Source organism: Gobius niger (genome assembly GCF_951799975.1).
Source record: "Gobius niger genome assembly, chromosome: 13".
Lineage (NCBI taxonomy): Eukaryota > Metazoa > Chordata > Actinopteri > Gobiiformes > Gobiidae > Gobius > Gobius niger.
This window is the reverse complement of record NC_136864.1, coordinates 1,034,188-1,046,844: the sequence shown is the minus strand read 5'-3', so window position 1 is coordinate 1,046,844 and position 12,657 is coordinate 1,034,188. Positions and strand designations below refer to the sequence as shown.

Genomic DNA, 12,657 nt, shown 5'->3' with positions numbered 1-12,657 from the left:
GCGAAATTTGAGTTTTTACAGATTTTTTCACTGATGATTAGTTTATTGAAAAACTAAACAAAATATCCAAAATCCCCTCTGAAAAAATCTGAGTTACTAATATGTCAATAAAATAAAACCATAACATTTAATCTGGCTCATTATTTTGATTTCGTTGCCCAAAATATAGACAATTTTGGCCATTTTAATGCTCAAAATGCCTTTTTTTTATGTGAAAACATAAAATGACAGAAAAAATGCAACACATTTTTTCCTCATATTTATATCTGTGATGTTCAGCAAAAGTTTCAAATTGATATCTCTACATTTTTTTTTTTCCCCTGTTCACCTGCAGTGTCTCGCCTTAAGTTCCTGTTGTAAATCCTATTGAACCTGGCAACTGATCTATACTTTTAATTTCTCTTTACCCACGTGAGTCAGGGTTTACACTTATGCTCCATTAATATTAATGAATTAGGTTAAAATGTGTCTGACACTAATTTGACGACACAATAATGGACCGTTTTGGATTGAACTGCGTTAAAGCCGTAGAATCTGTAGAAACTGTCCCTTCTATTGTTCGGGCTGATGGACGTTCACTGGAGAATGAAACAGATGAACTGCTCAGCTCTTCAGGAGATGCTGAAAGACTGTTGTGGAGGAAGGAGGAGGAGGAGCTGACCAGTGCAGGACACCACGCTCTGAAACGGGGACAAACCCAGGAGGCGCTGCTGCTTCAGAGGATCAGAGGAGATGAAGGCAGACGGGTTTCCTCGACCTCCGTAAACATGAGGCTCAGGTCGACCACAGCGGCTCAGGACTAACACCTGAACTCTGTGTCGTTCGCTTGGACAGATAAAGCTCTGACTGACTTAAAGGAACAGGCCACCGTGTTTCCAGACTGAGACATGTTCTCACCTGAGATTAGACGAGTTGATCCGTACCCGTCTGGTCTCTGTGCCCGAGGAAGAGCTCGGTCGCTTCTATCTTCACACCCGTTTGGAGCCATAGGAATACACTGGGAGAGGCCAAATGCTAACAACATCTTTGGTTGTTTTGCGTGACTGAGCGCACACACAGAGACCAGACAGGTGCACATCAACTCGTCTAAGCTCAGGTAAGAACAGATCTCAGTGTGGAAACACGGCGGCCTGTTCCTTTAAAGGGAATATACGGAGTTTAAAAATGTTAAAATGAAGTATTTCCTCCCCCACATGTTCCTCCATGTCCTCACGTGTAGAATGAACGAGCGTAATATAGAAGCTGCAGTTACACGTATGACCTGAGGTGGCAGTAGTGAGTATAAAATGACCAACTTGCATCTTTTGTTTTTTTATTAGAAAACTTCAAATGAGAACATTCAGTTTAAATTGAAATGGGGCGTCGACAGACGTGCAACAGGTAAAAGTAGTAAAAGAGAAAGAAAAAATAAAATAAATAATAAATAAAAAGGAAAAAAAGAAGTAAATCAAGAGTCCTGTCTTCAAAGAATATCGGGCGAGCTCGGGGTTGTCCATAACTTTCAGTTCTTCTATTTAGCACAAGAGTTTCTTCATATGTCGTAGCAATGAAGGGAAAAAACAAGTTCTTTGTAAAACACATTAAAAATTGGTTTACATTAAAAAAAAAAAACAGTTTTTATGTATAAACGATGTCCCCAAAATGACTTTGGTATTGGTGAACAAATCATGCACAGATTCTCTTAATTATAAATCCATACAGAATATTTTCACATTGAAAGGCTGGAGTTGGTACAAATTTAGAAAACCAGTGAAGCAAGTCGTCCCAAAAGGCATTAGAGAAAAACATCCATAAAACATATGGTCTGTAGTTTCAACATGTTCAGTACAAAAAGAGCAGTTATTGTTCTCGAACCCAAATCGTTTACTTAGAAAATCAGCAGAGGGATATATTCTGTTACTGACTTTGAAATTATTCTCTTTTGCTTTGGGCGCAATAGGAAGAGTTTAGTTTCAAAGCTCGAGATGTTGCATTTTGCCCCTTTAGATAAATAAATAAATTAAATAAATTGGTAAATTTCAGAAAATTAGGTCTAGAAACTGTTTGGTTCCAAAGTAAGACGGTGGTTCAGCCTTAACCCACTCTCTCCTATAGACATTTGTGACCTAACTTCTAATCAAAGCCACATGTGGCTCTCATTGTGGACCTCCAGGTGCTCCGGCTGCAGGGCCTCGGTCAGCTTGGTCCTGATGGAGGTCTCCACGGGGCGGCTGGGGTCAGGAGCCATGAGGGGCCCGGAGTGGAGCAGGCGGGTGCAGAGCGGGCGAGCGCAGAGGGGGCCCCGGGACAACATCACAACAGCCTCACTGAGACACAGGCACATTACTATTATGGGACATGTTAATTTACAATTATAATATATTCTATATCAGCAGCTACAGCTTAACAAATGTAATATGTTTGTATTACATATTACTGAGCGGCTCGGTGGCACAGAGGTCAGCGCCTCCGCCTCAGAGCAAGAAGTTCCCGGGTTTGATTCCCACCAGGACGGGGCCTTTCTGTGGAGTTTGCATGTTCTGCGTCTGCGTAGGTTTCCTCCGGGTACTCCGGTTTCCCCTACCACTAAAAACATGTACAATAGGTGAATCCTCCAGCCAGGTGATTCTGACCATCAGCCTGGCTCCACATCATGGAGACGAGTCGCCCACTGCTCCTCACGGGCCTCAGTGCATTAAATGAAGAGGACGAATCCCCTACAGGGACAATAAAGTAAACAAACAAAATATTACTGTTTCAAAAGTGCAGTCAGATATTTCCTTTTCCTTCACTTTCCCCCATTCTCTCGTGTTTTGTTTCTTTTGACGACATTAACTAAACACAACTGCAGATCTGATTCACCAGTGTCCGGCTTCATCTGTGCTGTATTTTACTCAAACATCAGTGCAAACCATTAAAATGCACTCCTGTCCGACTAAGAGCACAGACACTTGTACCTCCAGATACTTCAACTGTAATGACTGATGTATTACAGTATTTTGTTTAAGTTTTTGTACCTCGTTACTTTAGTATCATCAGGGTTTTAAACTTAAGTCATTTTAAGACTGAATTTAGACTTTCATTATCCTTCATTAATCTTATGAGAAATTCTAATCAAACTGTGGAAACAATTTCTCAGGCTGTTTAAATGTTTTTGACCCAGAAATACATTTATCTCTTTTATAACTTAAACCAGGGCACGTCTCACACAAGACACTTTTAGCTCGTTTGTGTCTAAAGTAACATCTCCAAAGGTCTGAACTTTCATTCATGATTCAAAACGAGGCTCTGACAGAAACCGAAATGTGTTTTGAGGGTTGACAACAGCTGAAAACATCTGGATCTTAAACAAGTAGTTATGTTTGATGGCTAATGCTAACGGCTATAGGAGAATACATTGAGCAGGCTAATGCTAACGGCTATAGGGAAATACATTGAGCAGGCTAATGCTAACGGAGTATCTGACCGCACGGAGCCGTCCCCTGAGGACCTGTCCCGGGCCGGACTTCTCCGAACCCTCCGGGACCGCAGCCCGTCCCGCAGCCGAGGTCCGAGCACCATCTGCCCGCCACATCTGAGAAACAACAACCGAACACTCACCGGACAGTTTGGCAACAGCCCGAGCGTCCGCCATTTTATAAAAATGTCAACAGGAAGTGACGCAGGAAAGACGATGGGAGGTCATCCCGCGAGTGCGCATGTGCGGGGGACATTATTTATCTCTAAAAACAGATTACTACATAAATAAATAAGTAAATACATAAATATATTAATAAGTACGAGTTTAGCCTCCTCATAATACAAAACCACTCGTGTTTTCAATATTTACTTCCGGTTTCGCGACTTTCCGTTTTGACGCTCGGAAAGAACGTATTTGTTTCACGTCTGCCCAGATACTCGTGACGTTTACGCTTTCCTGAATTCTGATTGGATGAAATGACGTAAACTCCAAACCTAAACCGAAAGTAAAGTGGACCTTATATAAACCCGTCTGTCTCCGAGTCCGTGAGTTTATCCCCGGTCACTGACGGAGGAATCTCTCATTTCTCTCAGACGTTTGCAGGATTTAGCACCATGAAGATTTGTGCTGTTGTTTTCCTGCTGGGAGTCATGATCAACGGAACTGCATCAAGTCAGTATATTTACATTTGTTCTGCAACTTCTGTTCATTCTGTCGAGTTTACGTGAAGATTTAGTCCCGGCCGAATACTTTCTCTTTCTGTCGATCTGCGCTGTTTGTTGATTTACTCTTTACAGACTGAGCTTTAACTACATTTCTCTAATATGTCTCACATTTGTAATAGTTATTTAGAAATAATCAAACGTTTCAGTCAGTTTGACAGATGTTTGTGTTTTGATCTCGTCCACATTATTACAGGTGCGCAGATCGAAACAGACTCGCCGCCATTTTAACTTTGAGTCAAGTCTCTGAAGCGAAACAAAACATGTTACAAGGAAATTGAATAAAACTAATGTAAAAAGGTGGATCTGTTCATAGATCCTCCATATTTAACCCTTAAGTCCTGTGAACATTTTTGTTGACGTGGATTTTCTGCAGAAAATGTTCGTTTGTGTTTTTTTCTCTCATGTCTTTATATCATAGATCTGCATTTTGCACCTTTGCCCCGCCCTCGTTTACAAAATGGACACGCTTCAAAAACTGCTACAAAAACCTCAGACTTTCAGCTTTTTTCCCATTTTTCAAACATAAATCTCACATTTCACTTCTCTCCGTCTCAAAACCACCTTCATCTGTTTAACCCTTTGTGTGCCAGTTTCAAAATATAAACTTTGAAGTTTGTTCCCAAACTGAGCAGGGGCAGATCTAGAAAAAACAATCACGGGGCGACAAGCAGGTCAGGGATCGTTTCTGGGGGGGCAACACATTTTACAATGTGGAATGTTGATGGTGGGGGTTCGCAGGTTTGGCTTGATCTCGAGGCAATTTTTCCGTTTAGTTAAAGCTGAGCCTCTTAGTATTATATACAAATAGTAGCACTGTCCATAATATAAGGAGGGGGTTTCTAACTCTGGTCAAATTTAACCTTTTTTTTTTTATTGATTTCCAAAATATTCATGTTTTATAGGTTTTGGGGCATTTTCAAAAGTTTATCTATTGAAATGTTGGCATTTGTTGGCAAGAGATTTGTGCTTAAAGTAGTAGAAAAAATAGAAACGGTGATTTTTATGGTTTTAAAGGAATAGGCCACCGTTTTTCCACACTGAGATATGTTCTTACCTGAGCTGTGACGAGTTCTTTAGGACCTGTCTGATCTTCAGTCACGTAAACACAGCGCAGACGGCGTTAGCATTTAGCCTCTCCCTCTCTCCTCTATAGCTCCAAAACAGGTCAAGATAGAAGCTACCAAGCTCTTCCACGTTTTCCCTATTTAAATATGGTTACGTGAAGTGTTCCACTACAAAGTATAATTACACACAATTAAACAATGTGGATTTTCTAAGTGGATAAAAGGGGAACTATATTGTAAGGCATAATAATACCAGGAGTAGTTCGAAATCCGCGCAGTAATCTTCACTTTACTTTGCCGTTATATTCTCATGGGAAAATAATACTTTCATTTCATTCATAATAATTCAATAAAAATGTCAAATCCGACTCATGTTCTTCAAAATGAAATGCTGATATTATAAACTTTTATACGGGAAAAGAGAGCAAAGAAACTCAAGAGATTTGTGCTAAAAGAATTATAAAAAATATGAATGGTGATTTTATGGCAGTTTTAGGCGTGTACAGTTCGAACACTGGATGACACAAGGATTAAATTATTGTTTCTTTATTAATCAAGCTCTGACCCTTTTACACCCGCTTTAACCAAGCACATTTTCTCCAGTTCAGTTTTACCCAAATCTAAAAGCTGGAGTTTTCAGCCTCTAGGCCAGAGTGACGCCTCATTTGAAAGCTAAGACCTACAAAACTCATCTAAGATTTTTCCTTGTGTTTATGGCACGTTTTCGTCTTATTTTTGCTGCAATTTTGTCACTTTTTTGTTGATTTTTTTTGTCGCTATTTTGATGCTTGTTTCAAGAAGATTTTAGATTTGGGTAAAGTCGAACTGGAGGAAATGTGCTCGGTTCAGGCGGGGGTGAAGAGGTTACAAAAGACAATGTTTTTTTATGTAAATATCATAATAAATCTGTTTTTTTTCATATGTTTGTAGTTTTTTATTGCACAGTTTTTAAATTAAAAAGTGTGATTTTCTTTTTCTTTCAGTGATTCACACTTTGAGATATTTCCAGACGGCTTCATCTCAGATCTCAGGTTTCCCTCAGTACGTGGAGGTCGGTTTAGTGAACGACCTGGTGATCAGTCATTACGACAGTAACACGAAGAGAACGGTGCCTAAACAGGAGTGGATGAACAGAGTCACAGAGGATAATCCTCAGTACTGGGAGACGGCGACTCAGAGGACTTTGAATAATGAGCAGGTGGGAAAAGTCGGCATTGAAACAGTAAAGCAGCGTCTGAACGTGACCGGAGGTGAGTCTGAACTTTGACCTTTAACTGAATAAACCACGAGTCACTGTTTTTAGTTTGATTTACAGAAACACATGATGATGATGTAACAGTTCATGATAAATGTTAAAATGTGAATAAATAAAAGCTAGTTCATAATAAAAACATTTGTAGAAGTGTTTAAGAAGTGCTGCAGGACGGCCTAGGGGTTTGGCCACAGCACACATGCAGCTCTGTGCTCAGATATGTTGCTGAATGTCTCTCCTCACTCTTCACACAGCGATTGTTCTGTTAAATAAAACTTAAGCTGATGATAATGATTCACATGAAGCTCGTGTTTCTCTTTGACAAACTCTGACTCTGAGTCTCTGTTCAGGTTCACACTTGTTTCAGAGGATGACTGGCTGTGACTGGGACGATGAGACCAGTGAGATCAGAGGATATGTTCAGACTGCGTTTGACGGTGAAGACTTCATCGCGCTGGACTGGGCCACACAGACCTGGGTCGCTCCAAAACAACAGGCCTTTCCCACAAAACTGAGGTGGGAGAAGGCTGGAGAAGCTCTTCGATACAAAGACTACTTTGACCACGGCTGTGCTGAGTATCTGAAGAAATATGTGCGATACGGAGAGACGACTCTGAAGAGGACAGGTAAACACCTCTACACTTAAACCTCATCAGAGAGAGGATTATCAGAACTCACTTCTGAAGGAAACGCCTCATAAACATTTAAATAAAAACACGGAGTCAACGACAGTACAAAAGACGAACCTCAGTGAGAAGCAAAAGTCACTGCTTCATTTCACGGTAAAAGTTTCCTTCACCTCTTACCCCCCGCCTTAACAGATGCATCTGCTCCTGTTCGGCTTTACCCAAATCTAAAAGCTTCTGGCCTGAAGCTTACAGCCTATAGGCCAGTGTAGCACCTCAGTTGAAAGCCAAGTGTCTCTTATGTTAGTGGGTCACGTTGCCTCTTTTGTTGCTTTTGTATTTCCACATTTTTGTAGAATTTTTGTCACATTTTGAAAACTTTTTAGCTGAATTTTTGCCACTGTTTTTCTTAGTTTTCGTCACATTTTTGCTTTTAGGGTAATGCCAAACTGGATTCAGGTGGGGGTTAAGAGGTTAAATATAAAGCACTGAATAATTGTGTCAAAACAAGACAAGGAGAAAATGGAAGTAAATGAGCAAAATCCAGACTAAAGCTGAACGTTTGCTCATGTTCAGTTCCCATGTGTTTTTGTTTGAAGCTGTGTTTGTAATAAATGAGTGAATCTCCGTCAGATCAAAGACCTCAGTGATCCTTGTCTGAGATCTGGCTCCGCTCTGAGAGAAACCCTCCTGTCCCACAGAGCTCCCGAAAGTGTGGTTCCTGCAGAAGTCGTCCTCGTCCCCGGTCACCTGCTTCGCCTCAGGCTTCTACCCCGACCGGGCCGTGCTGTCCTGGGCTAAAGACGGGGTCGAGCTGGAGGGGGAGTGGGGGGAGATCCTGCCCAACCACGACGGGACCTTCCAGAGCAGCGTGTCCCTGGACCTGTCCTCCGTCCCCCCCGGAGACTGGGGACGGTACAGCTGTGTGTTCCAGCTGTCCGGAGTCAAAGACGACCTCGTCACCAAGCTGGACCCCGGGCTGATCCGCACCAACGGTGAGACCGGACTGAGACCGAGGGCACAGTTTGAGTTCAGAGGTGATATAATGTCCGTCCGCTGCAGTCATGAGGATCACAGCAGCTAATCCTGTAGTTTATGGCTCTACAAACATAACCTGAAACTGATGGTCCGTGTGCAGCGTCCGGATCCTCTGACGCTCCTCCAGTGTCTCGGTTTTTCCCCATTAGACGAGTTTGTAGCTGATTTGACACTTAAACTCACCAGGTCAGCAGATCCTCTTCTGTTTGTGACTCCCTGGGCTTGACCTGACAGGCACAGCAGCATCGCGGTCCATTAAAACACACCTTTAACTTCATCCATCTCCCATAAATGCACTGACTCATGATTGTTTTCTTTAACAGAGAAGAAATACACTCCGTACATCGTGGCCGCGGCGTGTGTTCTCGGCGCCGTCGTCTGTGCTGTGATTGGATACTTTGTGTATCGCAGATTCAAAGGTAAAATGAAAGTCAAAATGAGCCTGATGTTTTAATGAGACACAAACTGACGAATGTTTCTCTGCTTCGTTTCCAGCCAAACAGCTCAGTCCTCGTAAGTAACGCTTCACCTGTTACTGTAACCACACAGTCATGTTTCTGTTCCTGTTACTGTAACCACACAGTTATGTTTCTGTGTCTGACGCTCCGGTTACAGCAGTGTTAATTTTGACAACATATTTTATTTTAGTTTTAGTCTTTTGACTAAAATGTAGTTTAATTTGAGTCTAGTTTTAGTCGACTAACATTGCATGTCAATTTAGTCGACTAAATTTAAGACTAATTTAGTCGACTTTGCATTTATAATATTCATTAATCATATTTAATCAAGGTCCTCGACTTAATGGAGCTGCTTCCACATGAATAAAGCACAAACCTGTTCATTTGGCAGAGAATCTATGTGATCTGAGGCTCTTTCAGACGGACAATAAAAGTTCGGATGATTTTAGTCTCTCCTTTTCATTTTTATTTAGTCTTATTTTAGTCGACTAAAATATCTGGACATTTTAGTCACAGTTTTAGTCTCATGAGAAACTTTTCATTTAGTTTTAGTCCAATTTTAGTCACAAAAATATCACTTTGACTAAAATTAAGACTAAATATTTCAGTCGACGAAATTATCACTGTGTTACTGTAACCACACAGTCATGTTTCTGTTTTTCCAGAGTCGAGTGAACCTGAGGTGATGCAGGAGTTGAACCCTAGACCCGCAGAGACTCAGTGAGACCCTTTAACTCACTACATTCACCTCCACAGGCCAGCGTTCTTCCACACTGAGATCTGTTCTTACCTGAGCTTAGACGAGTTGATTTGTACCTGTCTGGTCTTTACACGTGCGCTCAGTCAAAGATGTTGTTCGCCTTTAGCCTCTCCTCCGCTATGGGGCCAAACGGGGGTGAAGTTAGAAGTGACTTTTACAGTTATGTCAACAGAGTCTCAGTCAGTGTTTGAGCTGCTCAAGACGTTAGCATGCTACTGGTTAGCGACTGTCGATCAACTGTCAGTGGCTTCAACACGATAAACACATGTATGAACACTGAGGAAATACTACAGTAACAGCTCTGACCTCTGACCTCTGTCACATGTTGCATCCAAGGCTACATGTTTGTGGTTCAGGGCTTTCTCTTGGTCACAGCTGTTTTAGCTAAATGCTAATGTAGCCTATAGTTGTTCTAGTAACTGTATGAGCACCAAATAATATGAAATGGCCGTTCACAGAGTTCACTGATCATAGTGCAAAGAACGTTCAATACAATATTTACAATCCCCAACGATGGCATCAGTGCAGCACAGGTTTAAAAGTTCTTACGGCCCCACGACTTCCACGTTGGGGGGGTTGTTTGGGTGAATTCAGTTCAGTTCATTCGGTTGGTTTGGATCCAGGCCTAACGCTTCTACAGGCTCTAGTTCGGGCTCTAAGCTCGCCATCCAACCTGGCCTGTGTAAAAGGACCAATTAAGTTTCTAGTGCGCACAAATAAATACATTCAAATACTAAATGCTAAATAATAAGTATCAAAATAGCAAAGCATTTCCTTATTGTACAATAAATTGATTCAATGCATAAATCTGATTAGAATAGATAAATAATAATCTAATAATCTAAAATGTAAACACTGCATCCATAAATAAGGTGCGTAGCAGACACAGTGTTCGACTGGACTGTGTCGTAAAGTGTCTTGGATGCACAGCATTAACACACAAAACATTAACCAGATGCTAAAGTAGCAGCATTACACTCACGGCAAAACAATCAGAACCAATGGGACAATGGGTTACAGTGATACCATTTCACTTAGTTAGCTACAGTATGTAAGGATTAAACACCTCGGAGCCGCGTTAGACGGTTCTAACGCCCGACACAGTGTTGTTCCTCCTGCATTATCACGTCTAACGCGGCTCCTCGTTGTTTAATCCGCTTATACCAGGGTCCCACAAACCTAACATTTATAATAAATGTGTTTTTCATTGACTAAAGTCACTAAATCTGCCAGACTACGGGACTATTTTGTGTGGGTTATTAGCCGGTCACTGAAGGCTGGTCTCAGAGCGAGTCATTCTCCGCAGCTATTACGAGGATCTCAGTCAGGCTCAACGACACAACATCAGCACAGAATCACAACACAACAGGACTAACCCGGAAACACTTTTCCCTGGAAGGAAACACCGATATGCGGCACTCGTGGGCAGGAGTTATTTACCTTTTACACTGTTTAACCTGAAGCTAAAGCTAGCTAGCTCAACCAGCTCAACTGTTTATGGAAACAGCTGTGGTGGAGTCGCTCACACCTGGGCCCCCCCAACTCAAACTTTTATGTTTGACTTTACTAATCCAGACAAAGATGCTTCAATGCAGGATCATTTTATGTACACCTGAAAATGATGAATAGCCTTAACCTTTTCAATAGAAATGTAAAGCTCATATGTTATTAACAGTAGCTAACCTAGCTGCTCACTCTCCTCTACAAACATTTAGCAAACACTAAATCCATCTCATACGTTCCTGTCAGTCACTAATTACGTCTTTATCTGATTCAGCTGAGTCATGTGTTGCTATGACGACGCCACAGCGGAGTGATATCCCAGTGATTTAACTACCGGACTACGTGTGCGGTTATACCAAAATAATGCACCAGCCAATCAGAATCCAGTATTCACCCAGACCATGGGATAAAGTCGGAGAAACGGGTATATACGTAAATGCTAAGCGCTCCATTAAAACAAATGCAGCGGCTAGGCTACGAAAGCTACACAAACGCGACTTACCAAGTCCGCAGTTTAAATCACCCACAAACACTCCGGCGCGACGACCCGCGGCTCCGGTCGTCGCTCCTACAGTTCAACATATTTACATTTCAGAGCAGAAGACTGGTTTATGATTAAAGTGTAAAACGATGCACAAACCTGCAGCAACCTCACACAGCGTCTCCCTCTCGCTCTGACCGGTAGCTACCCACTACCGGGTGTTATGCTAGTCTGATAGCCGCGCTAGATCACGTGACCCTGTGACGTAATGACGCGCACGTAACGTAAACGCACGGACGGCTCGGAAGACGCCAATAGAAAGGATGTTTAATAGGGTTTTATCACCCGGGTTACACTAACCGGTAGCATGCTAGCTTCTTGAGCAGCTTAAACACTGTCTTACTGGTTTCTTCACATAAACGTCTCTGGGGCCGTGTTTTTACTTTTATCTCCTTGAGCAATGATTACGAGGAGAGATACTGTTGTACATGTTGTAGTACTGCATATTTCTACTTTAGTATTCAAAATGGCCGCCATAATATATAACATATGATAATAACTGTGAGTGTAAACGTCCACTGTCAGATCTGGTCTAACTGTGTTTCTGTGTCTCGTTCACAGATGAGTCGTTTGGCCAAAGCTTCTTCTTCTTCTTCTTCTTCCATTAAATCCGCGCCGTTGACTTTGACCAGAGCAGACGTTTGGAGTCCGGCTCTGAAAGTCGTTTGTGATGTTTTTGCTGCTTTATTATTTTATTGCACTTTTGTTCTATTGCACTGTTAACGTCACTTCCTGCTTTGTGGAAATACTTTTGTTTGGTTTTGTTAAATCTGTACCAGTAAGAAGCTCATGTATTGTTTTTATGCTGGGAGTTTTGGAACATACAATGCGATGCACAGGCTCGGTGGCACAGCGGTTAGTGCCTTCACAGTTAGAAGGTCCCGGGTTCGATTCCCACCTGGACGGGGTTTTTCTGTGGAGTTTTGCAGAGGAAGAATCTCGTACATTTAAACATAATGACAGATAAAGCGGCGCAACATCTTTCACCCCTTAACTCCTACCTGAACCGAGCACATTTTCTCCAATTTGGCTTTACCTCAATCCAAAAGCTTCTGGAAAAAAGCTGTGAAAATATGGCAAAGATGTGATAAAAATTTGACACTAAAATTACAAAAATGTGACAAAAAAATTACAAAAATGTGACAAAAAAATTACAAAAATGTGACAAAAAATTTACAAAAATATCAGAAAAATGTCACAAGAAATTGACAAAAAATTGACAGAAAAATGATAAAAAATGACAAAAATTTG

The 12,657-nt window shown here is 41.6% G+C and overlaps 1 protein-coding gene across 1 annotated transcript; it reads left to right on the top strand.

Moving 5' to 3' along the window:
- Positions 1 to 3,945: 3,945 nt before the first annotated feature.
- On the top strand, positions 3,946 to 11,990 carry LOC306972333 (class I histocompatibility antigen, F10 alpha chain-like). Its single transcript, XM_079568916.1, has 8 exons — positions 3,946 to 4,111; positions 6,212 to 6,478; positions 6,831 to 7,106; positions 7,808 to 8,101; positions 8,468 to 8,563; positions 8,640 to 8,657; positions 9,268 to 9,322; positions 11,968 to 11,990. The coding sequence occupies exons 1-8, from the start codon at positions 4,054 to 4,056 to the stop codon at positions 11,969 to 11,971; spliced, it is 1,068 nt and encodes a 355-aa protein (XP_079425042.1). The 5' UTR covers positions 3,946 to 4,053; the 3' UTR covers positions 11,972 to 11,990.
- The last annotated feature ends 667 nt before the right edge of the window (positions 11,991 to 12,657 follow it).

What these genes read in the sequence shown, in the direction of transcription:
- LOC306972333 (XM_079568916.1), top strand. Translation starts at nt 4,054, where the DNA reads ATGAAGATTTGTGCTGTTGTTTTCCTGCTGGGAGTCATGATCAACGGA. An exon ending in GATCAACGGAACTGCATCAA is followed by an intron (nt 4,112 to 6,211) that starts GTCAGTATATTT and finishes TTTTTCTTTCAG; the next exon opens with TGATTCACACTTTGAGATAT. An exon ending in CGGGCTGATCCGCACCAACG is followed by an intron (nt 8,102 to 8,467) that starts GTGAGACCGGAC and finishes TTTCTTTAACAG; the next exon opens with AGAAGAAATACACTCCGTAC.